Here is a 24,849-nt window from a genome sequence, read left to right on the forward strand (position 1 = left end):
TACACTCCTAATATACACACATATACACTGCCCATACACACATACACATATACACTGCCCATACACACATACACACTGCCCATACAGACGTACCCATACACACTGCCCATACAGACGTACACATATACACTGCCCATACAGAAGTACACATATACACTGCTCATACACACGTACACATATACACTGCCCATACACACGTACATATATATACTGCCCATACACACGTACACATATACACTGCCCATACACACATACACATATACACTGCCCATACACACTTACACTGCCCATACACATGTACAGATATACACTGCCCATACACACGTACAGATATACACTGCCCATACACACATACACATATACACTGCCCATACACACGTACACATATACACTGCCCATACACACGTACACATATACACTGCCCATACACACGTACACATATACACTGCCCATACACACTGCCCATACACACGTACACATATACACTGCCCATACACACGTACACATATACACTGCCCATACACACGTACATATATACACTGCCCATACACACATACACATATACACATATACACTGCCCATACACACGTACACATATACACTGCCCATACACACGTACACATATACACTGTCCATACACACGTACACATATACACTGCCCATACACACGTACACATATACACTGCCCATACACACGTACACATATACACTGCCCATACACACGTACACACATACACTGCCCATACACATATACACTGCCCATACACACATACACATATACACTGCCCATACACACTTACACTGCCCATACACATGTACAGATATACACTGCCCATACACACGTACAGATATACACTGCCCATACACACGTACAGATATACACTGCCCATACACACATACACATATACACTGCCCATACACACGTACACATATACACTGCCCATACACACGTACACATATACACTGCCCATACACACATACACATATACACTGCCCATACACACTGCCCATACACACGTACACATATACACTGCCCATACACACGTACACATATACACTGCCCATACACACGTACATATATACACTGCCCATACACACATACACATATACACATATACACTGCCCATACACACGTACACATATACACTGCCCATACACACGTACACATATACACTGCCCATACACACGTACACATATACACTGCCCATACACACGTACACATATACACTGCCCATACACACGTACACATATACACTGCCCATACACACGTACACATATACACTGCCCATACACACGTACACATATACACTGCCCATACACACGTACACATATACACTGCCCATACACATGTACACATATACACTGCCCATACACACGTACATATATACACTGCCCATACACACGTACACATATACACTGCCCATACACACGTACACATATACACTGCCCATACACGTACATATATACACTGCCCATACACACGTACACATATACACTGCCCATACACACATACACATATACACTGCCCATACACACGTACACATATACACTGCCCATATACACGTACACTGCCCATACACACGTACACATATACACTGCCCATACACACGTACATATATACACTGCCCATACACACGTACACATATACACTGCCCATACACACGTACACATATACACTGCCCATACACACGTACATATATACACTGCCCATACACACGTACACATATACACTGCCCATACACACATACACATATACACTGCCCATACACACGTACACATATACACTGCCCATATACACGTACACATATACACTGCCCATACAGACATACACATATACACTGCCTATACACATGTACAGATATACACTGCCCATACACACGTACATATATACACTGCCCCTCGTTTTGCACATCAGACCCCCCCTCGTTTTGCACATCAGACCCCCCCTCGTTTTGCACATCAGACCCCCCCCTCGTTTTGCACATCAGACCCCCCCTCGTTTTGCACATCAGACCCCCCCTCGTTTTGCACATCAGACCCCCCCTCGTTTTGCACATCAGACCCCCCCTCGTTTTGCACATCAGACCCCCCTCGTTTTGCACATCAGACCCCCCCTCGTTTTGCACATCAGACCCCCCCTCGTTTTGCACATCAGACCCCCCCTCGTTTTGCACATCAGACCCCCCCCTCATTTTGCACATCAGACCCCCCCCCTCGTTTTGCACATCAGACCCCCCCTCGTTTTGCACATCAGACCCCCCCCTCGTTTTGCACATCAGACCCCCCCCTCGTTCTTCACATCTCTTACCTTTCTCTTCTTCCTTTCTGCTTTCTCTTCATCCTCTCCTTCTGGTTTGCCGCTCACTCTCAGTGCAGTGCGGCTGCGCACAGCTGTTTATGCTGAGCGCCGGGGTTGGGATATAAACGTCATATCCCATCGCCCGGCGCTCAGTGACAGAGATCACACCGGTAAGTGTGCCCTTAATGTTGGACTGGTTAGGGAAATCCGTGATCTCCCCAACCAGTCCTGCACGCTGCAGCTGCTGATCGGGCAGCTGTGCACCGAGGGCACTTACCTCAAACAGCCCTGGGGGGATTTCTCTATTATCGGTCCCCCCCGCATGATTTCCTGGGGGGGATCTGTCCCCCCCGTCCCCCCCGGTTCCTACGCCCCTGCAGGTGGGACCCCGCTCATATGTAGTGCAAACAGAAGACGGTCGATTGTTTTAATAGAAATCGGCAGCACCTAAGGAGAACAAGAGAACTGGCCACTAGGGAACCAGGTGGGGATCTTGACATTACTCTACCAGAAGTGTCACCTATCAACACCCGACCAGGCGAAAGCCCCAATGCGAAATGTGCAGGAACCAAGAACACTAGAAGCATGGAACACTGGAGTACAAGGGACAGACAATGCAAATATTCCAGGGAGCAATGCAGATGTCCAATATACAACCAGATCTGGCAGAGTATGCAAAAAGCCAGTTCATCTGAAAGATTATGTCTGATTTTAGCTAATCTAGGACACCATTTGAAATCATATATATTTTCTGTATTCTACATGTTTATATTATTAATGTTGTTTTTGTTTCTTTAAGAGAAAAGATGTAGCAATGTTATAGAAGCAACCTGCAGAGAGTTCAGTGTGAGTTGTAGCAACTGTAGTTTGGAGCTAACCAGCTCAGCATGGCGGTTGTATGTTATGAAGCTATGCATAATAAAGAAACCTGTTTTACCCTTAACCGAGAGTGCATCAATGTATGCATAGGAGGTATCAAAACACTAACCTCCCTGCAATCACTCTGACGATCACTCTGACGGGTGTTAAGGGTTAATTTAGGGGCAGTTATGATTGATGAGGTTGTTAGGGTTAATTTAATGCTGAGGACTGAGGGTTAATTTAATAAGGTTAACTTAAGGTGCAGTTAGAGGTAAAGGGGGGGGGACTAAGGGGAATCTAAATCCTGGGGGCAGTGAAGGTGAATCCTATATTTATTTATAAAAGTATAGTGTCAGTGTGCTGTATACGAGTCTGTGAACGAGTCTGTGAATCTATGAGGGAACCATGGCATATCTGGGGAGGACAGAGTGACATATCTGGGGGTATAAGGCATACTAGGGTATAAGGCATATCAGGGGGCACAGTGGCATATCAGGGGGTATATAAGGCATTTGTGGAAGGCAGTGTGTCATTTGTCTGAGGCAGTGTGGCATATCTGGGGTCAGGGCCGGCCGAAGACTTAACGCCGCCTGGGGCGAAGTTTAAAACGCCGCCCCCCCCGCCGACGCCGGGTACTTACCCCCCCGCCGACGCCGGTACTTACCTTTAAACAGTCCTGCGGCGAGTCTCCCTGCTCTGCCACGGTGCCGGCTTGTAATGCTGAGCGCCGGAAATTGACGTCACTTCCGGCGCTCTGCATTACAAGCCGGCACCGGGACCGAACAGGGAGACTCGCCGCAGAGGAGAGAGAGAGGGGCGCCGAGCGGGTAAGCGAAAACCACTCGGTGCCCCTCTCTCTCTCTCCTCCGCTTCAAAAAAAAAAAAAAAAAAAAGCGCTTGGGGCGGCAAAGTGCCGCCCCTTCTAAAGTGCCGCCTGGGGCAATTTCCCCCAGTCTGCCCCATTATAGGGCCGGCCCTGTCTGGGGTTATGTGACATCTGGGAGGTAGTGTGGCAAGCCTGGGCTCAAATGTGCATATCTGGGGGGGGGGCAGGTTGGGAAATAAAAACAAGAAATGCATTTTTATCAAAGTTTTTTTTATTCTGCCGTTTGTTTTTAACATCCAGTTGTTTTAACATTTGAAACATTTACATTTAATTTTTTATCCGATTAATCGAAAAAATAATCGGCCAACTAATCGATTATGAAAATCCACTACAAGCCGAAAATGTAGTGAACGCTACGTAGAAATGCGCGTCTGGTTTTATTTATTTATTTACTTTTCCTGTAATTAGGCAGTCTTTTACAGACAAGGTAGATCAATAGATTAGAGTCCTTAACTTCCTGTCGGCTGCTGGGCTGTCCCCCTTTTGGGGGATAATTTTTCATTTGGACTAGATGTGATACAGACTTGCAGTCTATGGAGGAGGAGTTTTACATTTAACCTGCCATTGATAGCCTGTTTAGATACAGTATATTACATTGTGCTTTTTTCATAATAACGTCACGTTTTAATGGCAGGATTTCAGTTCTAGTGTGTGGGTTTAGTTAATATTTAAAACTAGCATAGAAATGATGTAGCCATAAATATTTCATTGCTCACCCTTTCTTGCTCACCCTTTCTGTTCTTCTCCCTAGTTCTTTCATTTCACACTTCCAAGATCTCATTAAGATCTCTTAATGGGAAACACACCCCTATTTTAAACAGTGCAAGGGGGTAGTTTACATACAATAGTCACAGCCTCATCCCTGTAGGGGGTTGCTATTGTAGTCTATGGGGAAGATAGTAAACATGGGCGGTTCTCTGATCTCTGGCTAAAACCAGTTTAAAACGGCTGGATTTCAGTTCTTGATCCAAATACTGGCCATAGAGGTAATGGAGAGCAAAACATATCACATATAACCCCCCTCACAAAATTCAGGTACTCCAAATCTGTGTCTGAGCTTCACAGACTTTAAAGTCTCTAGCAATGGGGAAACGTGGCACTCTGTTCCAGGGGGAACCCTTGTACCCACCTCCCCTAAAACAGAATCCCTTCCAAGGCCAGGGCCCACAGTCTGCATGGAGGAGGTTGGCCCTCATACCCCTCCAGGATTCCAGGGCATGGAGGGTTCTGTGACCCTGTATATTTAGCATAGATATCGAGCACCTACTTAAATTCTGTAGACATTTTCTGTAAATATATGTAACCCAGTGCAGTTATTTTGTCTAATAACATTACAGCTGGGTTGTCATGGATACTGACCTTTCCTTCCAGCACCAGGTTACTTGTCTCCTCTGAGCCAATCAGTATCTCAATGGGACATATGTCAGTTTGCCTAAGCTAGGGAATGTTTCTCAGCCTATCAGAGGAGAGGGTCTAGGAAGAAACTTCTGGAAGAGCAGAGCTAAGCAGGGGAGTGAAGGAGGAAGAGAGACAGACTGTCCTCCCTGTAAGTAGGCCTGAAATAAGCCTGCTGCCTTTAGTGTGTGTACTGCTGACATCCAAGCAGTACATTGAAGTAGAAGTGTGCAGCGAATACAGCATGGTGCTGTATGCTTCCTGAGTGAGAGTGAGAGACTGCAAGTACCCAGAGCGTCCAAGTCCTGCATCCTGTACCAGTGAGGTGAAAGCAGAGCTGCAGACAGACATCTGTGTGGGAAGACAGTTATACTCTCAGCCAGGAGGTTAAAGGGGCAGCATCCCAGAGCTGCCTGAAGACACTAAGGAGAGGTACTTAACTAATATATATCAACATATATATACTTTTCTCCCCGGGTAGCGCTACCTGCATCAAGGGCCCCAACAGTGCACCAACACTGGGACATCTGGGTGGGAAGAACACCTACATTTGGGGTGGGGGAGCGGGTGTTGGCAGTTATCTGTGTTAAATATATATATATTCTCAGGACTGTTCACCCACTGCTAGAACTGAACTGCATAGGCACAGCAGCTGGGTCTTTATATTATAATACCTGTTTATTTCAATATAGTCTATAAATAATTTGCATTTTAGTTGTGTGTTATTTTCTTGTGTGAAAGGGGCCATTTCTCAGTGGGTGGGTTCCCCTACTCAACATAGTACAAATCACTGAGTGGAGGCACTGCATAAAGAAAGAAGATGTCCCGATCTCCCAGCAATTGCGGAGGTTCAGGTTTCCTGTCACCAGCGTCACTGAAATTTGTAACTACCAGCCTGACAGCGGAGCAAGGTAAAAAAAGGGTTACAGATGGAGGCACTGCTGAGATGAGTTGGGACGTTAATAGAGTTATTAGTAGCATTTCGTACCCCAACTCCCTAGAAGTTCGGGAATGGGCACTGCGAAAATCTATTCCACCTAACCAGGCTGTGGCTATATGCAATATACCTCTTGCATTAAAAAGAAAAAGTTTTGATGATGCCATTCGACAGATACAAGGATTAGAGCATTTTCGTCTAGTACAGACCCGGAAGGATGAAACAGCAGGATTGGCTGTGGCTCTAGTAAGAGGCTATGGACCTCTGAACAAGGAAGATGGTCCTATGTGTATACAGTTGCCAGGGACACATATACCTGGCAGTCCTTTGATTTACGCTTATGAAAATAGCGACGATGACGGTGAAGTCAACGATGGGGACAATGACAACATTTTCAGCCCCGACTCTGATACCGAAATCCATAGTGACAGTGAGAGCGTTTGTGAAACTGTAAGGAAGCATCTTAAGCTGCCCACGCGAGACAGATCTCGAAAGAAGTATCATACCACCCCTGTTACTCAGAGAAATGAGACAAGTCCATCCTTAACTGAAGTACTGGCTCAGCTGTCTAAAAGTGTTGTACAAGCATCTCATGAACAGCACTACAGGAAGTTGAAAACCTTTTCCGGTGTTATGCCTGTGCCCACAGGTGAGGAGGATTTCTCTACCTGGAAAAGTAATGCAGTCCAGATGTTAGAAGAGTGGACCTGTGTTGAGAATGTTAAACGTCAACGAATCATTGAAGGTTTGAAAACTCCAGCATTGGAATTAGTGAGACATCATCTCTTGCTATACCCTGACTCAACAGCCAATGATATTATTGAGGTGTTGAATGAAGTCTATGGAGATGATGATACAGAGGATGAACTACGTACTCAGTACTATAATACCATCCAGAAAGAAAAGGAGAAACTCCCTGCTTATTTGGTTCGCTTAGAGTTGATATTAGGTAAGCTGTTTGAAAAGAAGATAATTTCTCGAGGTGAAATTGATGCATACAGAAGAAAACAAGTACTTAGAGGGACTCGTTCACAGGATAATAGAGTTATGTCCTTAACTACTCTGTTGCGATCTAGAGGTCCCCTTAGCTTTTCAGATCTAATAAAGGAGGCTAAAGCCATTGAGAAGGAATTCTCCTATGCAGCTAGCCAAAAGGGAATTGACACCAAAGCCTCTGGAAAGGAAGAACGGAAAACTGAGTTCAAGGAAAAGAAAGTGGATGCTCAACCCAAAGACTCAGAGAAGACTCCTAGAGCGTGGCCACAGCCCGAGATGAGGAGAGAATTTAAGTGTTTCAACTGTGGACAGAAGGGACATCTGCTAAGTAAATGCCCTCTTAAGGCTGGTTCTGCTAATGTAGAAGTCCTAACTATTGAACAGAGTCCTGCAGAGCTTAAATATCAGAGGAAGAAGAAGCAAAGGAAGCAAAGGAAAAAGCTACCTAGTAAAGGTAATGATGAACTGTCTACAGATATTAGGATAGGCCCAAAGTCTCTCATATCTCTTATGGTTGAAGGGATTCATGCCTCAGCATTGCTGGACACAGGCTCCCAAGTAACTATAATTTTCCGTCCATTCTACGATGAGCATCTAAGCCATTTACCTATCTTGCCAGCAGATGATGTCAAGTTGTGGGGGTTGAGTTCCCAGGCTTATCCTGTCGAAGGAGTCGTCAAGGTGCAGATTGTGATTCCTCAGCTGGACACTGGAATGGTGTATCCTATGGATGTTGAAGCCTTAGTGTGTCCAAACCTAGGTCGGCCTGGTATTCCCATTATACTTGGGACGAACACTCACATGGTTCGAGGTCTGTTGCAAACCTACCTTAAGGAAGTGGGAGATGTCTATATGAAAAGGATGGAAGAACTAGAACCAGCTCTGAGACAAGAATGTCATAAATTGGCTCTTGAGACCCAAACTGGACAGTTTCATTATTGGGGCCCCCAACCTGTTTCTCTAAAGCCTGGAGAAATTAAGTCTGTTACAGCTGTTGCAGTCTTGGGAGAAGGTATGTTTTCTGGGGATTGTCAGTTCTGCCTGGAATCCCTTCCTGAGGAAGACTCCATTAAAGGTTGGACTATTATGCCAGAAGTGAAAGACTGGAGAAGTCAGAAGATCGACATATTTGCAGTAACTGTCTTCAATCGATCTGCTACTGATATTTGTATAGATCATTGTCAGCAGTTGGGAGTTATCCACCTTCTGGAAGAGATAACCCCTCTCACGATGCTGACAGTAAATTGTGAAGAAAATTCTTCCAGAGACCTAAAGTTCAATCTGGATGGGTCCCACCTATCCCCAGAATGGACAGAGAGACTGTTGAAGGCTCTTAGATCCCGAGAAGGGGCCTTCTCTACAGGAGATATGGATGTGGGCTGTGCCAAAAGTGCCCAGCATAGCATTAGGCTGAATGATCCTGCTCCCTTTCGTGAGAGATCCAGACGAATTGCTCCTCGAGATATTGAAGATGTGAGAAACATACTTCAAGAAATGGAAGAGGCTGGAATTATTTGTGAGTCCAGAAGTCAGTATGCTTCTCCCATAGTCGTGGTGAGAAAGAAGAATGGTTCAGTGCGCCTGTGCATTGATTATCGCACATTGAATAAGAGAACTATCCCTGATCAGTATACACTGCCAAGGATAGAAGACCTCCTGAATGCCTTAACCGGGAGCAAGTGGTTTAGTGTCTTAGATCTACGGTCTGGATACTATCAAGTGCCTATGAGAGAAGAAGATCAGCAGAAGACTGCATTCATTTGTCCCTTGGGGTTTTTCCAATTTACCCGTATGCCACAAGGTGTAACCGGAGCTCCAGCCACTTTCCAACGACTAATGGAGAAGACATTAGGGGATCTGAATCCAAGGGAGTGTCTGGTCTACCTGGATGACATAATTGTATTTGGAAAGAATCCCGAAGAGCATGAAAAGCGGCTGCTGAAAGTGTTAGATCGTTTACAGGCTGAAGGTCTCAAACTTTCATTAGATAAGTGCAAATTTGCTCAGAATTCAGTTACATATGTTGGACACATCGTATCCGCTGAAGGAGTGGCCACAGACCCTGCCAAAATTGAAGCAGTTGTTAACTGGCCCAAACCAAGTAACATTGAGGAGTTGCGTTCTTTCTTGGGATTTTGTGGCTATTACCGGCGTTTTGTGGAAGGCTACTCCAAGATAGCCCGAAGTCTCCACAATCTTCTGCAAGCGGAACCTGTTAAAAAGGGGCGCAAAATTCGTCACCCCAAAGACCCTATTGGGGAAAAGTGGACTTCAGAGTGTGAAGAGGCTTTTCAGCTTCTTAAACAGAAGATGACTGAGGCGCCCGTTCTAGCTTATGCTGATCCTGACAAGCCATATGTTTTACACGTGGATGCGAGTTTGGAAGGACTTGGGGTTGTCCTACACCAACCATATCCTGAAGGGCTTAGGCCAGTGGCCTATATCAGTCGGAGTTTAACCGGAAGTGAGAAGAATTATCCAGTACATAAATTAGAGTTCCTTGCCCTTAAGTGGGCTATTGTGGAGAAGTTGCATGATTACTTGTATGGTGTTAAGTTTGAGGTGCGAACTGACAACAATCCTCTCACTTACATTTTGACTACAGCCAAGTTGGATGCTACAGGTCATCGGTGGTTAGCTGCGTTATCCAATTATGAGTTTTCATTGAAATACAAGGCAGGACCAACGAATGTGGGGGCTGATGCTCTATCTAGACGACCTGGATTGCCTGCAGTGAGAGATGAAGAGGAGTGGGTTGAGATCCCTGGCCCAGGAGTCAGAGCCCTTTGCCAAACCTCAACAGTGGAAAATGAGTGGGTAAATTTCTCAGAGTTGCGGTGTATAGACTCTCTCAGCTGTACGCCTGAAGCCATTCCAGAGGCTATGTGCCTTCCAGCCACAATTCCCCTGTGGTCCATGATTCGAATAGAGGAAAAGCAAAAAGCCCAGAACCAAGATCCTGTAGTTGGTCGTTTGTTAAGAGCTGTGAAGACTAATAATCTTAAGCTTTTGAATGATTTACCCGCTGAGCTACAACAACAGTTTAAGAAGGAGTGGCGTCGATTCCATATTGAAAATAAACTCCTGTATCGTATTATACAATACCATGATCATCCTGGCAGGAAACAATTAGTCCTACCTCAAAGGTATAGAGGGATGGTCCTGAGGTCTCTTCATGACCACCATGGCCACTTAGGAGTAGACAAAACCTTTGGGTTGATACGAGATCGCTTCTACTGGCCTGGAATGAGAGAATCTGTAGAGCTGTATTGCCGGAGGTGCAGAAGATGCATCCAGAGGAAGACCCTACCTACCAGAGCTGCACCCATGGGCCACCTTAGGAGTTTGGGCCCCATGGATTTAGTCTGCATGGATTTTCTCTGCATAGAAGCCGATTCTACTGGCACCAGCAATGTTTTGGTGATTACTGATCATTTCACCAGGTACGCCCAAGCATACCCAACAAAAGATCAGAAAGCTGCCACTGTTGCTAAAGTATTATGGCAAAAGTTCTTTGTACATTATGGGTTCCCAAACCGGCTGCACTCCGATCAAGGTAGAGATTTTGAAAGTAAGCTTATTCATGAGATGTTGAAGCTACTTCAGATTGAAAAGTCTAGAACGACCCCATACCACCCTGAGGGAGATGCTCTTCCTGAGAGGTTCAACCGAACGCTGCTTAATATGTTAGGGACACTTAAAGATTGTGAGAAAAGGTCCTGGAGTCGGCATGTAGAAGCGATGGTTCATGCATACAATTGTACACGGCATGAATCCACTGGCTTCTCCCCGTATTTTTTGATGTTTGGAAGAGAAGCAAGATTGCCCATTGACATCCGTCTGGGAGTGTCCTCAGATGGAATGAACCATGGATCTCACTACCGATATGTCAGGCAATTAAAGGAGAACTTACAAAAGGCTTATGGGTTGGCTGAGCAGGCCACAGCCAAGCTGAATGAAGATAACAAGCAAAGGTATGATACTAAAGTACGTTATAAGGACATTCAGCCTGGAGACAAAGTCCTACTGAGAAATTTAGGCATTCCAGGAAAACACAAGTTGGCTGACCGTTGGAAAGACATCTTGTTTGAAGTTGTTTCCAAGATCCCAGGGATTCCCGTGTACAGAATCAAGGGGCCTGAAGGCCGGATAAAGGCATGGCACAGGAATCACTTATTACCTGTGGCTTTTCCTGAAAATAGTCAGAGTAATGGAAATGAGGGCCCTAGTATGCAACCTCCATCAACAATTGACCCTGGAGAAGGTTCTAGTGGAGTTGTTCCTGTTAGCAGAGGAGCTGCTGAATCTGGCTGTGAACAAGACTGGTGGACTTTACCCCAACCTTCTGTCCACGATTCTCCTCCAAATTGTCTGAATCCTGAAAGCCCTAGCTTTGTCCCAGGTTCCTCTGAAAGAGACTTAAGTACTATGGGAGAACCAGAGCCTCAAGCGACTGGACCCCTCCCCAACAGTGCAAGGGGAAGACCTTGTGCTGAAGATACCAGAGGACTTCCTCAGAGGAATCTGGGTCGCAGCAGGAGAAATAGAAGGCCACCGAGGTTTCTAACATATGACAACATTGGGGAACCCACCTACTTTCAGTCCCAACCCATGTACAATAAATTGATAAATGTGTTGCACGCCCTAACCGAAATTCTTGGTGAGAGTGCTTTACTGTTCTAAGTCGCTGTTCGTGTATCACGTACCATGTTGTGTTTTACTGTTTTATACTTTGCTAGGATGTTCTGTTCCTGCCAGTGGGAGGCAGGATATTTTTTTTTCGAGGCGGAGGGTGTAACCCAGTGCAGTTATTTTGTCTAATAACATTACAGCTGGGTTGTCATGGATACTGACCTTTCCTTCCAGCACCAGGTTACTTGTCTCCTCTGAGCCAATCAGTATCTCAATGGGACATATGTCAGTTTGCCTAAGCTAGGGAATGTTTCTCAGCCTATCAGAGGAGAGGGTCTAGGAAGAAACTTCTGGAAGAGCAGAGCTAAGCAGGGGAGTGAAGGAGGAAGAGAGACAGACTGTCCTCCCTGTAAGTAGGCCTGAAATAAGCCTGCTGCCTTTAGTGTGTGTACTGCTGACATCCAAGCAGTACATTGAAGTAGAAGTGTGCAGCGAATACAGCATGGTGCTGTATGCTTCCTGAGTGAGAGTGAGAGACTGCAAGTACCCAGAGCGTCCAAGTCCTGCATCCTGTACCAGTGAGGTGAAAGCAGAGCTGCAGACAGACATCTGTGTGGGAAGACAGTTATACTCTCAGCCAGGAGGTTAAAGGGGCAGCATCCCAGAGCTGCCTGAAGACACTAAGGAGAGGTACTTAACTAATATATATCAACATATATATACTTTTCTCCCCGGGTAGCGCTACCTGCATCAAGGGCCCCAACAGTGCACCAACACTGGGACATCTGGGTGGGAAGAACACCTACATTTGGGGTGGGGGAGCGGGTGTTGGCAGTTATCTGTGTTAAATATATATATATTCTCAGGACTGTTCACCCACTGCTAGAACTGAACTGCATAGGCACAGCAGCTGGGTCTTTATATTATAATACCTGTTTATTTCAATATAGTCTATAAATAATTTGCATTTTAGTTGTGTGTTATTTTCTTGTGTGAAAGGGGCCATTTCTCAGTGGGTGGGTTCCCCTACTCAACATAGTACAAATCACTGAGTGGAGGCACTGCATAAAGAAAGAAGATGTCCCGATCTCCCAGCAATTGCGGAGGTTCAGGTTTCCTGTCACCAGCGTCACTGAAATTTGTAACTACCAGCCTGACAGCGGAGCAAGGTAAAAAAAGGGTTACATATACATAGCTGTGCATAGCACTGTGCATACATACTTATTTACCCCCAAACATCTTGTCTCTGCCATCTTTGTCCCCAAACTACTTGTCCCTGCCATATTTGTCCCCAAACAGCTTAACAACCCCACCGCTGTGCCCAAACAGCTTAACAACATCACCTCTTTTTTCTTACACATATTTGTCCTCACAGCTTAATGCCATGTGTGTCCCCAAACAGCTTAACAGTGCCACATCTGTCCCCGAACTGCTTAGCAATGTCACATTTGTCCCTAAACCACTTCATATTGCCAACTACCCAGTTTTTCCCAGTGCCAACTTTGTCCCTAGCTTCCCAGCTTACCCCTACCTGTCCAAAGAAAAAACGAGAATGTCTGCCTAATAATTTTCATGGTTGGTGCCACTAAATAAACCTTGAGGGCAGCACCGGCACCTGGGTGGGGAGGCTTTTTATGCTGCCTCCTGTACGGCAGCATAAAGCATCGTGAGGTCGAAACGTTGTTGTCCTTCTCCTTCAATAAATCTGCCTGATGGAACCCTTGAGTGCCTGGAGCCTTTTTCTATTTTGATTTACTGGGGAGCTGGCCCTTCCTGGCACAGCTAAGCACCTGAGTTCCTGTGGGGAGTGTGTGCAGATTCCTGATTCTGGTGACTTCCTGTACGGCCTAGTCAGCCTACGCCAAGGTACAGCCCTGTCTCTCTCCCTTCTCTACATCATTTTCTTTATCCTTGTACTCCTCACCTTTAAACGCTTTGCCTATATTCTTTTAATTATTGTTTTCCTCCCCTTGCCCTTCCTCTGCTTGACTTAATAATTTGAAACCTGCCCCAGATGTTCTTGGATGTCATCAACAAATTCAGTATACTCTGCTTAGTCCATCTAGTTTTCCTGTTTCTCCTGCTATAAATCCATTGCACTTCTTTATATAATGCCACCAGATTCAATAGCATTTTACAATCAGAGTCATTACAATACATTTAAAATCATGAACAATAACAAACTGTTACAAAAGGGGAATAGTGCCTTGCTCTTGCAAGCTTACAATTTAGTCAGTTTAGGGGGAAGTGAAACAGAGAGGACTGCTTGGATGAGATGAGTTGATCATAGAGGTTGTTGGTTGTATGTTTCTCGAAACGTTTGAGTTTTGAGATAGCTTTTGAAATTTGCAATCGAGGGAGAAAATCTGACAGAAGGGGAACAGCATGGGTGAAATCCTGGATGCAGGAGTATTGATGATGAGGAACGAAGAGGGCAGTTAGGGGTGTATTTGGATAGGAAAGTAGAGATATACTGGTGTGGAGAGTTGATGGGCTCTGTAGGTCAGGGTAAGAAGTTTAAATTTGATTCTGTAGGGTATGGGAATCCAGTGAAGCAATTTGCACAGAGGAGTAGCATGCGAGCAGTGGTGGAACTACCGGGGTTGCAGGGGTCGCGACTGCGACCGGGCCCAGGAGTTCTGCCAGTCAGGGGGACCCAAGGGGTGTCGAGCGGCTGCAGAAATCCAGGATGCCTCTGCTCCCAGCTGCTGCCGCTGCTGCCTCCGTCGCCGCCGCCTGCCTCAGCGCTGCTCAGAGTGCAGTGTTGGGAGCGTGAGGCGTTTGTCTCGGGTGCCGGCGCTTCACGCTGAGCGCCGGCATATGACGTCATATGCCGGCGCTCTGGAGTGAAGCGCCGGCACCCGAGACAAACGCCTCATGCTCCCAACACAGGAGTTGAAGGTAAGTGACCTACAAAGGGGGGTGGGGTGTGGGTAGATCGTGAGAAGGGGGGGTAGGGGAGGTAGATCGTGAGAAGGGGGAAGTGGGTAGATCGTGAGAAGGGGGGTAGGGAGGGAGAGGGTAGATTGTGAGAAGGGGGGTAGGGAGAGGGTAGATTGTGAGAAGAGGGGTAGGGAGAGGGTAGATTGTGAGAAGGGGGTAGGGAGGGAGAGAGTAGATTGTGAGAAGGGGGGTAGGGAGGGAGAGGGGAGATTGTGAGAAGGGGGGTAGGGAGGGAGAGGGGAGATTGTGAGAAAGGGATAGATGGGTTGGGGGTGGGTTGGGGGGGCCCTTAACAGATTCTCGTTACTCTAGTTACGCCCCTGCATGCGAGGAACTGTGACAGCGAAAGATTAATATCTAGCTGCAAACATTGGTCTCTTCTTAGATTGAGAATAGCCACATGCATGTTTTAAGTACCAATTTCAAGCCTCACTTATAAGTCCCATCATGAATGTCAAATGCAGAGCTACCCATTTGCACATATATATCACCTCAATTTAACACCACAAAACAGTGTGTTCAATTTTTTTTAATGTTTATGTACAGTATGTAGTGATTTACAATGGTGTATTATATAGAAGTTACTTTGTAATGCACTCCTTCTGTACCCACCTTCAAATACCACCACCGTGTCAACTCTCTCTTTCTAAATATCCTTTGCTCCTTAGCCTTAACAAATGGCGAAACACTGGCAAGGTTTAACAGGTTTTGCTGGAGTTTATACGAGTTCAATGGACAGGTTGTTGCAAGTTTCCAATCCATTAGCTGTCCTGAGCATCTTCTATGGCAAAGCCTCACTGCAATGTTTTGTATTTTTACTTTGATTTAATCAGTGGTTATCTTGTTTTGCTGTTCTCACAACTCACATTTTGGTGTGATCAGGTGATGCACATGTGTGCATGTTGGCTTTTCATGCTTGTTTATTTAATTTTACTCTTTGAATTGTTATGTGCATATTGTGTACAGAAGGACTGTCCTGTATTTTTTTTACTACAACTAGGTTTAATGAAACCTTTAAAGTGAGGCCCTGCTTCCTAATGTAACCTCTTGACGACAATTGACATGCCAGGCACGTCATGACTTTAATCGGGTGTAGAAAGCGATCTATGATCCCAAACGTTGCTGCTGTAATGAATCGACGTTGAGGCATTCAGCAACACCAAAATCTGAAGAAGGGGCCCTGTATGACCTCTCCACGAGGTGTCAACGTGCTCCATATTAAATATAGTGCCGGCCACCTTTTTAAATCGTTAGGAGGCAACAATGAAAACCCAGCCCAGGGCGCACTGTGACCGCTCCAGACCCTCCTAAGAACTCAGACCTCCCACTGGAGGTTGAATAAAAGGACTACATTGAATCATGCAAATTAATGGAGACCAGCTTACTAATCACATTGTAGTAGAATTAGTGGATGAGAAGGGTTAAAATATCCTAGTTTTAAAACAGATATGGTTTGACAGGGGTTAATTAAACTGAGGAGCTTCAAAGATATCCCAAATAGGACATGGGGCAAAACTTTCAACATGCATGGGTGGTACTACTGTACTCAGGAGATGTTGCTAAACACATATTGGCTGTTGTTTGGCTGTGGCATATACCAGTAGCTGTAAATTCATACCTGACATAGCATAAGCATGGGGGAAAAAAACACAAAAAATACTACTGCAAACATTGATAAAGGTTGGTGGTATAATGTGTTCTTCGAAAAAGTGAAAATAAAAGCATTTAAAATACCCTTGGGTTTCTGGTATGTGAACATACATGGTTTGATGGAGGTACATTGAACTGACCAGCTTCAAAGATGTCCCAAGTATGACCAGATTGGAAATTAAAAATGGTTTTGAAATAGCAATAGGAGCTTGTACTTATTGCCCTATAACTTGCGTATAAAAGCAAAAAGACATAAAAACATTGGGTATTTCTAAACTCAGGAAAAAATATTAATATTTAGCAGTTTTTTAATTAGCCTTTGTCCTGAAAAACAAATACAACTTGTGTGGGTACAGTAAATATGAGAGAAGAAAATGACGGCCAAACATGAGCCCTGCAGAAATGTTAAAACACGCATTGTTTACAAAAAAAAAGCTTTGTCCTGGAGGAGGGGCTGGCTAATTAACCTATTTAGTGCCTTGGTATGAATACATCATTGATTGACTAAGTTCTGACTGTGAAAAGATTAGTTCATTCAAGTCAGACTCAATCCAGGTCACCTAGTTTTAATAAATGATTATAGAACTAAATGATTCTTAGGTTTTTGTTATATAAATACAATGTTAGCAAACAGAAAAGGTGTTTACATTTGATAGAATTGTGTGTGATCTATTTTGTCTTAAGAAAATAAAAGGTGAGATGGGCTGAGCACTCTATGCAAATCTTTAATGCAAACTTTTTTATAGGTAATTGCTAACCACATCTTTGACTTGTGCAATAGGAACATATATATATTATTGTACTTACATGAATAAAGGGTAAGACTTATAGTTATTAATATTATGGTTGCTGTAACAACCGAGGTAACCAAAATCCGCATGCTGTATTTGCAAAACCTTTTAAAACTGTTTTGTTGCTGACTCTGTAAAAGAAAAAATAGAAATAAATAATTATTACCCGTGTTTAATTAAAAAAAAAAAACTGGTTATACACAATGCTATGTTAACAATTTAGTAAAATTTGTTTGCCTTAACTTCTTAGCATTAATTTGTTATTGTGATTTTTGAGTCAATTCTGTCTTATTGAAATATGAACCACATTCATATACACTTATACATACACTGGGCATTTTTTACATACATATGTCTCAATAATAACCGGTAATAAGTGTATGTTAAACAAAATGAGGTACAGAGATCAAGTATAATAAAATACAAACATCAGTAAAATCATACAAAACATTGACAAGACAATGCCAGGTGATTCCTATTTGAAGTGGTTCAATTAAATGAACAGGAGATGTATGAGAAAAGGGCCACTGAGACCCACAAATTACCAGCAATTGATGTAAATATTTAGCCTGAGTATATGTGATCACAGATGATTGGGTACAAATTAAGGGAATTAAACCAAAAATGGAAACTAAAACCAAACCGTGAGTGGTGTGACTGACATTAGTAAAAGAAAAGCAGACAAAATTGACAGTAAAGGAAATGGTCACAAAAAAAATGTTTACGCAGAAACAATACTGTCTAGCTGTTCAGTAGGTGACGGGGCCTCAATCCCCATAATGATCTTGAACTTTGGGGAGAGGAGAAATTCCTTCCAATGGAACCATCTCAACTCATGTGAATGTGCCATTCCCCTAGAAACCATCACGAGGTACTCCATATGATATCTAAAGATTACCTTTTTTAACCAAGCCTGAATTGGGGGGGGTGGATTGAGCCCTCCAGAACTGTGGGATTACAGCCCTAACCACATTAAGAAAATGTAGAGTAAGGGAACGTTTATATTTCCCTATAGGTATAGGGGAGGCCTGCAAGAATACCAATTGTGGTGTTAACTGAAATTCAGGGTCACATACCTCTCTAATTACTGCCAGAACCTTTGACCAAAAGGGACGAACCAAGGGACACATGTATATATGGACACATGTGCCTGAGCTTAAATCACATCTCCAGCATTGTGAGGAAACATGTGGCAAAAACTTGTGCAGTTCTGCCGGAATCCTATACCACCTGGTGAGTAACTTGAAGGCCAATTCTTGCGTTTTGCTGGCAAATTTTCAGCTTCCAAAAGGGCAGCGTATAAAAGAGATAGGAGATAATAGGTTTCCCTTCCTGCATTACAAAGTTTCTCAAACCGCGTGAGAGGGAGCAGCACCCGGGAATCTCTTAGTAAACCAGAGACAAAATTGTAAATAGAAATAGTTTAAATGTTTTGGTATGGGATGTATCATACAAACATCTTGTAGGGGTTTTAGAACCGAATTTTGCAGAACATGATGCAATCGGAGTGCAAAAGTGCCTGGAGGGAGTAAAGTGCTCATTTGCGCGGCTCCGCAACCTGGAGCAAAGGCAGGATTTTGACAACCCTAAGTGTTGGAGCAATAGTTGGTGTGGAACCAGAGGTAGTCTCATCTGTTCGCATTGTGTTGGCAAAAGAAAGAGTCCTCAACATGTACCCATTGTTTAGCTGTAAATAAGGACCATTCTACGATACGTCTAAGATGAGAAGCCGTCCAATGCTAGGAAGTCCCATACCCCCCTGAGACTTTGGTCTCGTTAGATGAGAATAAGAAAGTCTAGGGGTTCTCCCCCCTCATACGTAGCTAGTAAATAACATGTGACATGCTCTAAAAAAAAATCTTTAGCAGGAATACAGGAAGGGTTTGAATGGGTAAAACAATCTGGGGAGGATATCCATTTTGAGAACACCCATTCTCCTGAACCAAGAGAGGTGCGGGAATGACCACCTCTTCAGGTCTCTCACAAATCAATTTGAGAAGCCTAAAAAAAATAAGATTGGCGAGGTCAGGGAAATTAGGAGAAATATAAAGGCCCAAGTATTTAATATAATGTTTTAAAATATCTGACTTTTGAAGGTTGATTTTATAATTTGAGAGAACTTGAAATTCTTTTAATTCCTTAAGTATTTGAGACATAGATTGAACTGGATTCAGAAGAAAACACAGCATGTCATCTGCGTAAACTGAAACCTTGTGTTCAGTGTCCCCAATTTGCAGTCCCGAAATAGAAGAATTTGAACGTATTGCATTAAGCAAGGGTCCAGGGATAAAATAAACAATAAAGGGGAAAGGGGGCAGCCCTGTCTCGTACCATTAGACAGAGTGACCTGACCCGACAAAACGCCATTGACCCTGACCTGGGCCATAGCACTGGAATACAGAGAATTAATCAAAGCAAGTAAGTTGGGTCCAACACCCTAAACAAGAAGGACCAGGCCACCCTGTCAAAAGCTTTTTCGGTATTCATAGACACCAACACAGCCGGGTACTTATGATGTTGAGAATACGCAATAAGACTTAAAAGTCTTGTTGTATTGTCCCTAGCCTCTCTACCCGGTACAAAACCCACCTGGTCAGGATGGATAAGGGAAGGGAGTCATAGTGCTAAAAGTTTTGCCAATATTTTTGACAGCTGAAGTGGAATTCCGTCTGAAAGGTTGTGAAAACGTTTAAGCAGTTGAGGACCAAGAATAGGGAGAAATTTCTTGTAATATATCGGGGTAAATCCGTCTGGACCTGGACATTTACCCTGGGGAAGTGTCTCAAGAACCTGTTCTAGTTCCATTAAAGTGATGGGAGCATCTAACATCGATTTATCATCTTCCGACAGCTTAACTTTTAGATACTTAGAAAAGTAAGAATCTACGGAGTCCAAAAAAGAGTTATCTGAGGGGGAGGTAAAAGGCAAATTATGCAAGTCTTGATAGAAGGACTTAAAACAGTTTGCAATTTTCTCTGAGTGATAATGTAGGTTCCCCCTAGAGTCCCTAATTTAAGGGATATAAGTAACCGAATGTTTACTTCCCGGGTTTGTCCCCTAATTCATAAAAGTGTTTCTTAGTTAATAGGAAATTTCTTTTAATTTTATCATTTAAAAGAGAGGCCAGGTGATCCCGTAGTGTTTGTAATTGAAGTAAGTGATCAGCGTCATCAGTAGATTTATGTTGCATCTCTAAATTTGAGTTGAGTAATCTTTAGAATATTTGCCAACTCGAATCTCTTAATTTCTGAGCCCAGCCTAATCAAATGACCTCTTATAACTGATTTGTGGGCTTCCCAAACAGTGGGAAAAGGGGTCTCTGGGGATATACCGTATTTATCAGCGTATAACACGCGCTGGTGTATAACACGCACCCTCATTTTAACAATGAGTACAATTTTTTTTTAAATAAATGACTTGGAAGCTCTGAACTTAACATTGAAATAATATTTATTACATTATAACATTTATTATAATAGTGATGCAAAAAGAAGGAGCTCATTGATTCAGCAAAGCTGACAGACACAGACTCAGTGACACACAAATACTGACAAACACGCTTACACACACACTGACAGACACACTGGCACACACAAACTGACAGACACACACACTCAGACACACACTCAGTTAGACACACACCCCCCCTCATTAACCATAACTGCCCCTAAATTAACTCTATAGACCCCATTAACCATAACGGCTCCTAAATTGCATGTACACCAGATAAATTACCTAACAGTCCCAGATACGGTGAGGGCAATCCAATAAATTTTCGTTTAGCCTCCAGGACCACAATTTCTTTAATAGAAAGATGTACTGGGGCATGGTCGCTAAGGGTTTGGACTCCGATGTCTGTTTTGAATAAAAGAGATAAGTGATGGTGAGAAAGGAAAGACGCATCTATTCTAGTGTACCTATTGTGTAGGGCCGAATAATATGTATAATCACGGTCCCTAGGGTGCTGCACCCTCCACACATTCATTAACTGATTAAGGTGTAATTGACGTTTAACCTTATTAATATTAGAGTAGGAGATGTGGGATGTAGTATCTGAACAATCTAATTTGGGATTAAGGACTAGATTGAAGTCCCCACGTAGAATAGTTAACCCCTCTTGAAAAACAGTTAATTTAGTCAATGTCTTTCCCAGGAACTCGACCCGAGTCTTGTTGGGGGCATATATATTAACTAAAGTTACCTTTTGTTGACCAATATAACATTTGATAAAGAGACTTCTACCCTCAGGGTCCCACTAAACCTCAAGCTCCTGAAAGGGGATATCTTTGTGAATTAAAATAGCGACCCTTTAGTTTTTGAAGTAGGATAGCTGGCATAGTATACTGTGTGAAAATATCTATCAGATAATTTAAACTGTTTTGAGGTCAGAAAGTGTGTTTATTGAATGAAAGCAATCTTGGTCTTCAACAATTTGGATCTTTGCTGGGGTTTATTAAGACCTCTGACATTAAGAGAGGTAAATTGTATTGTATCAGGAGACATTGAGGCATATTGGCAGAGACCCCTTGGCAGAGGAAAAGCAGTACCGCTGACTGGAAAAGAAAACAAATACCAAAAACAACAAAACAAAACCAGAAACAAAGATGAAATAATCGTCAAATGCAGAAACACCTAATAAGACTGGGGACGGCAGGCTCTGGTAGGGTAACATGAGCTAACACAAACATGTAATTTAGCATTCATCATTCATAGTGAAAACCCTCACTATAAGCTACAAAAAGGTAAGTTCAACAAACAAGGTAAAAAGCAAATGTATTACAATCTGAGGATGATATACGTAAGTCGACTTGTGTATTAACTCCAGGAGGAAATATAAAATGCATGATGTTGACAGATTATGGTGTGGTTATGTACAGACATGAGTGGTATACTTACGCACTCATAGTGCATGATAACATATCTACCTGAGCCCCAAATTATTTAACCCTCCCTATACAGGCAGACAGATCACACCACACAGGCTCTATGCCTCTAACCCCTCTCCTGCCAATTCAGAACTAAAAACGAAAAACATAATGGAATATCCAGACCCTAAAATTGGATGAGCGAGAAAAACTTTAAATAAATGAAAAGTGTTGTTCAAGTAAAAGGGCACATGAGTGGAAACACACCATCATCAATACGATGCATTCCCTTCTTCTTGGTCCATCTAGAAAATAGGGTATTGGCAAAGGGAAGAGAGGAACCATAGACGAAAATAAAAAGGAGATAATATTCCAGTTTAGGAAAGTGGAAAGCTACATTATAGGCGCAGAACAGATCCTCAGTTGCAGTAAAAAATAAGCGCAATAGATGGGTTGAAAGGCAGAGATGACTAACCGACTGTCGGAGCATTCAGATTGCGTTGGCGTTTTCGTTGCTGAGTTCCAGGGGTCCAGGCTAAAGCAGGGTGCTTCAAAATTTCCCAGTTGTCTACATAAATCTTAGGGAGGCCAAGACGTTCCAAAAACTCCAGGATATCCGAAGCCTGCCTAATGGAATATGTACGGCCATCTTTTCTCACCATAAGGGCCAGCGGGAAACCCCATTGATAGGGAATGGCTGAGCGCCTTAACTCTTCAGTAATGGGTCGCAGACCACGAGGGTATTGCAGCGTCAGTGGTGAGAAATCAGGGAAGATCAGAATCTTGTGACCTTCCCATGAGACCGAGTTAGCTGGACGGTAACACGCTGAAATGGCTTTTTTGATGCCAAAGCCGTGAATGCGACAAATTATATCCCTATGTGGTTGTGCAGTAGTAGCACGTGGTCTCAGGGCTCTATGAGCCCGATCGAATTTGATTTCAGTGTCCAAAGGGCGTTGCAGTAAAGTATTAAAGATTGACTGTAAAGTAGGGATGATCTCAGGTAGTTCAATTGACTCCGGAACCCCCCTATTACGAAGATTGTTTCTACGTCCTCTATTATCAATATCGTCCAGGCATCTTGTAATAGATATAATATTACTTGCCTGATTCTGCAGTTGTGTAGAAAGACTGTCCACGGTTGTGGAGATTTTGTTGTTGTCGGATTCAAGTGCAGTAACTCGGTCCCCAATGTGCTGGACATCAGATTTGATTTCAGTCAGGACCTTGTGTATGCGTGTTGCTTGGTCCATAATCACCATGAGGTCCGATTTGGTAGGAAGAAGCTTGAATGCATCTTGCCAAGAAGAGCCCGAAGGAGATTTATCCCGGTCATCTTTTTGTATTGCAGGGACGACATCTTCCGAAGTCACGCTTTGCGGACTGTCCGGAACGGAGAGAAGCCGAGGAAATGAGTCCCTAGAATCCTGATCTGCAGCCCCATGGAAGAAGGAACGTACCGAGGTGAGTGAAAGTTTCTCTTTCGTTCCCTGGGTCTTTGGAGTGGCCGTAGCCTTGTTAAATTTACGTTTGGTGAAATTATAAATTGAGGGTAGGCAGAGCTCACAGCTCAAGTGTGCATTTTGGATCACAGTTGGCCACGCCCAAGTTATTGTGATTTTTAGTCAAATCTCCGTTTATTGACAAGTCATGACAAAGTACATTCGGAACAGTCATTAGCATACACTGACAATATGCATGAAGAGACATACGCCATAAAAACATAGATATGCGAATATAAACAAAGTATGCGTAACACAATGACGGCGAATATGAACGCTTGGAACGGCAATCCAGAGCCAGCGTAGGGAAGACGCCAAATACATGGACCTTGCCAGAAAAAGAAAATACATTGGAGGAGGGAGATCCAGTAACAAAGTAGGTACCATAAGGTAACATAAAGAAAAAACATAATTAAATTCAACATAATAAACAATGCTCCGAGTGTGTGTCGTGGGTGTTCAGCTAAGGTAAGAAAAAATAAAACATGTAGAAGATGTTATGAAAATTAAAGAAAAGGCAGAGGAGGTACGCCCCCAAAAACCGGAGAAGTTAGCAAGAGCGTGACAGCAGGTCTAGTAACCGTGCAGAGGCTACAAAAGTAGCCCAAGGCAACCATTTAATGTCATTGGCATATTCACGACCGTGCGCCGCAGCCACCAGATCCTCCAAACGGCGTATGAAGTTAACCCTAGCAAACCATGCGTCAACAGGTGGGGGACCAGGAGTCCTCCAGTATCGAGGTATAATGGACTTAGCTGCATGGATTAAGTGTATAATCAATGACTTCTTATAAGAACCAAACGAGCGTCGGGAATGGTGCAAGAGCAATGACTCAGGGGTCGCCACAAAGGACGGATCCGCAATCTCAGCAATTACCCCAACCACCGAACGCCAAAAGACCTGTATATCTGGACAAGACCACCAGAGGTGAACATAGGAACCCTCTTCCAGCCCACAGCGCCAGCAAAGCGGGGAGACCTGAGGAATGTAACGATGAAGATCTGCAGGGACTTTATACCATCTAGATAGTAATTTATAATTACATTCCTGGATCGAGCTCGAGATCGCCCCTTTGTGAGTGGCAGACAATA

At 43.7% G+C, this 24,849-nt stretch overlaps 1 protein-coding gene across 1 annotated transcript in view; it reads right to left on the reverse strand.

Annotated features, from left to right (window-relative positions):
* The window catches only part of LOC128473668 (uncharacterized), a 140,838-nt gene that overhangs the window by 92,973 nt on the left and 23,016 nt on the right, over positions 1-24,849 (reverse strand). The window contains exon 2 of the mRNA XM_053455919.1: positions 17,407-17,521. Within this exon, the coding sequence (XP_053311894.1) occupies positions 17,407-17,521 (115 nt within the window). The remainder of the gene's footprint in view (positions 1-17,406; positions 17,522-24,849) is intronic.

This window comes from Spea bombifrons, chromosome 2 (assembly GCF_027358695.1).
Source record: "Spea bombifrons isolate aSpeBom1 chromosome 2, aSpeBom1.2.pri, whole genome shotgun sequence".
Taxonomy (NCBI): domain Eukaryota; kingdom Metazoa; phylum Chordata; class Amphibia; order Anura; family Pelobatidae; genus Spea; species Spea bombifrons.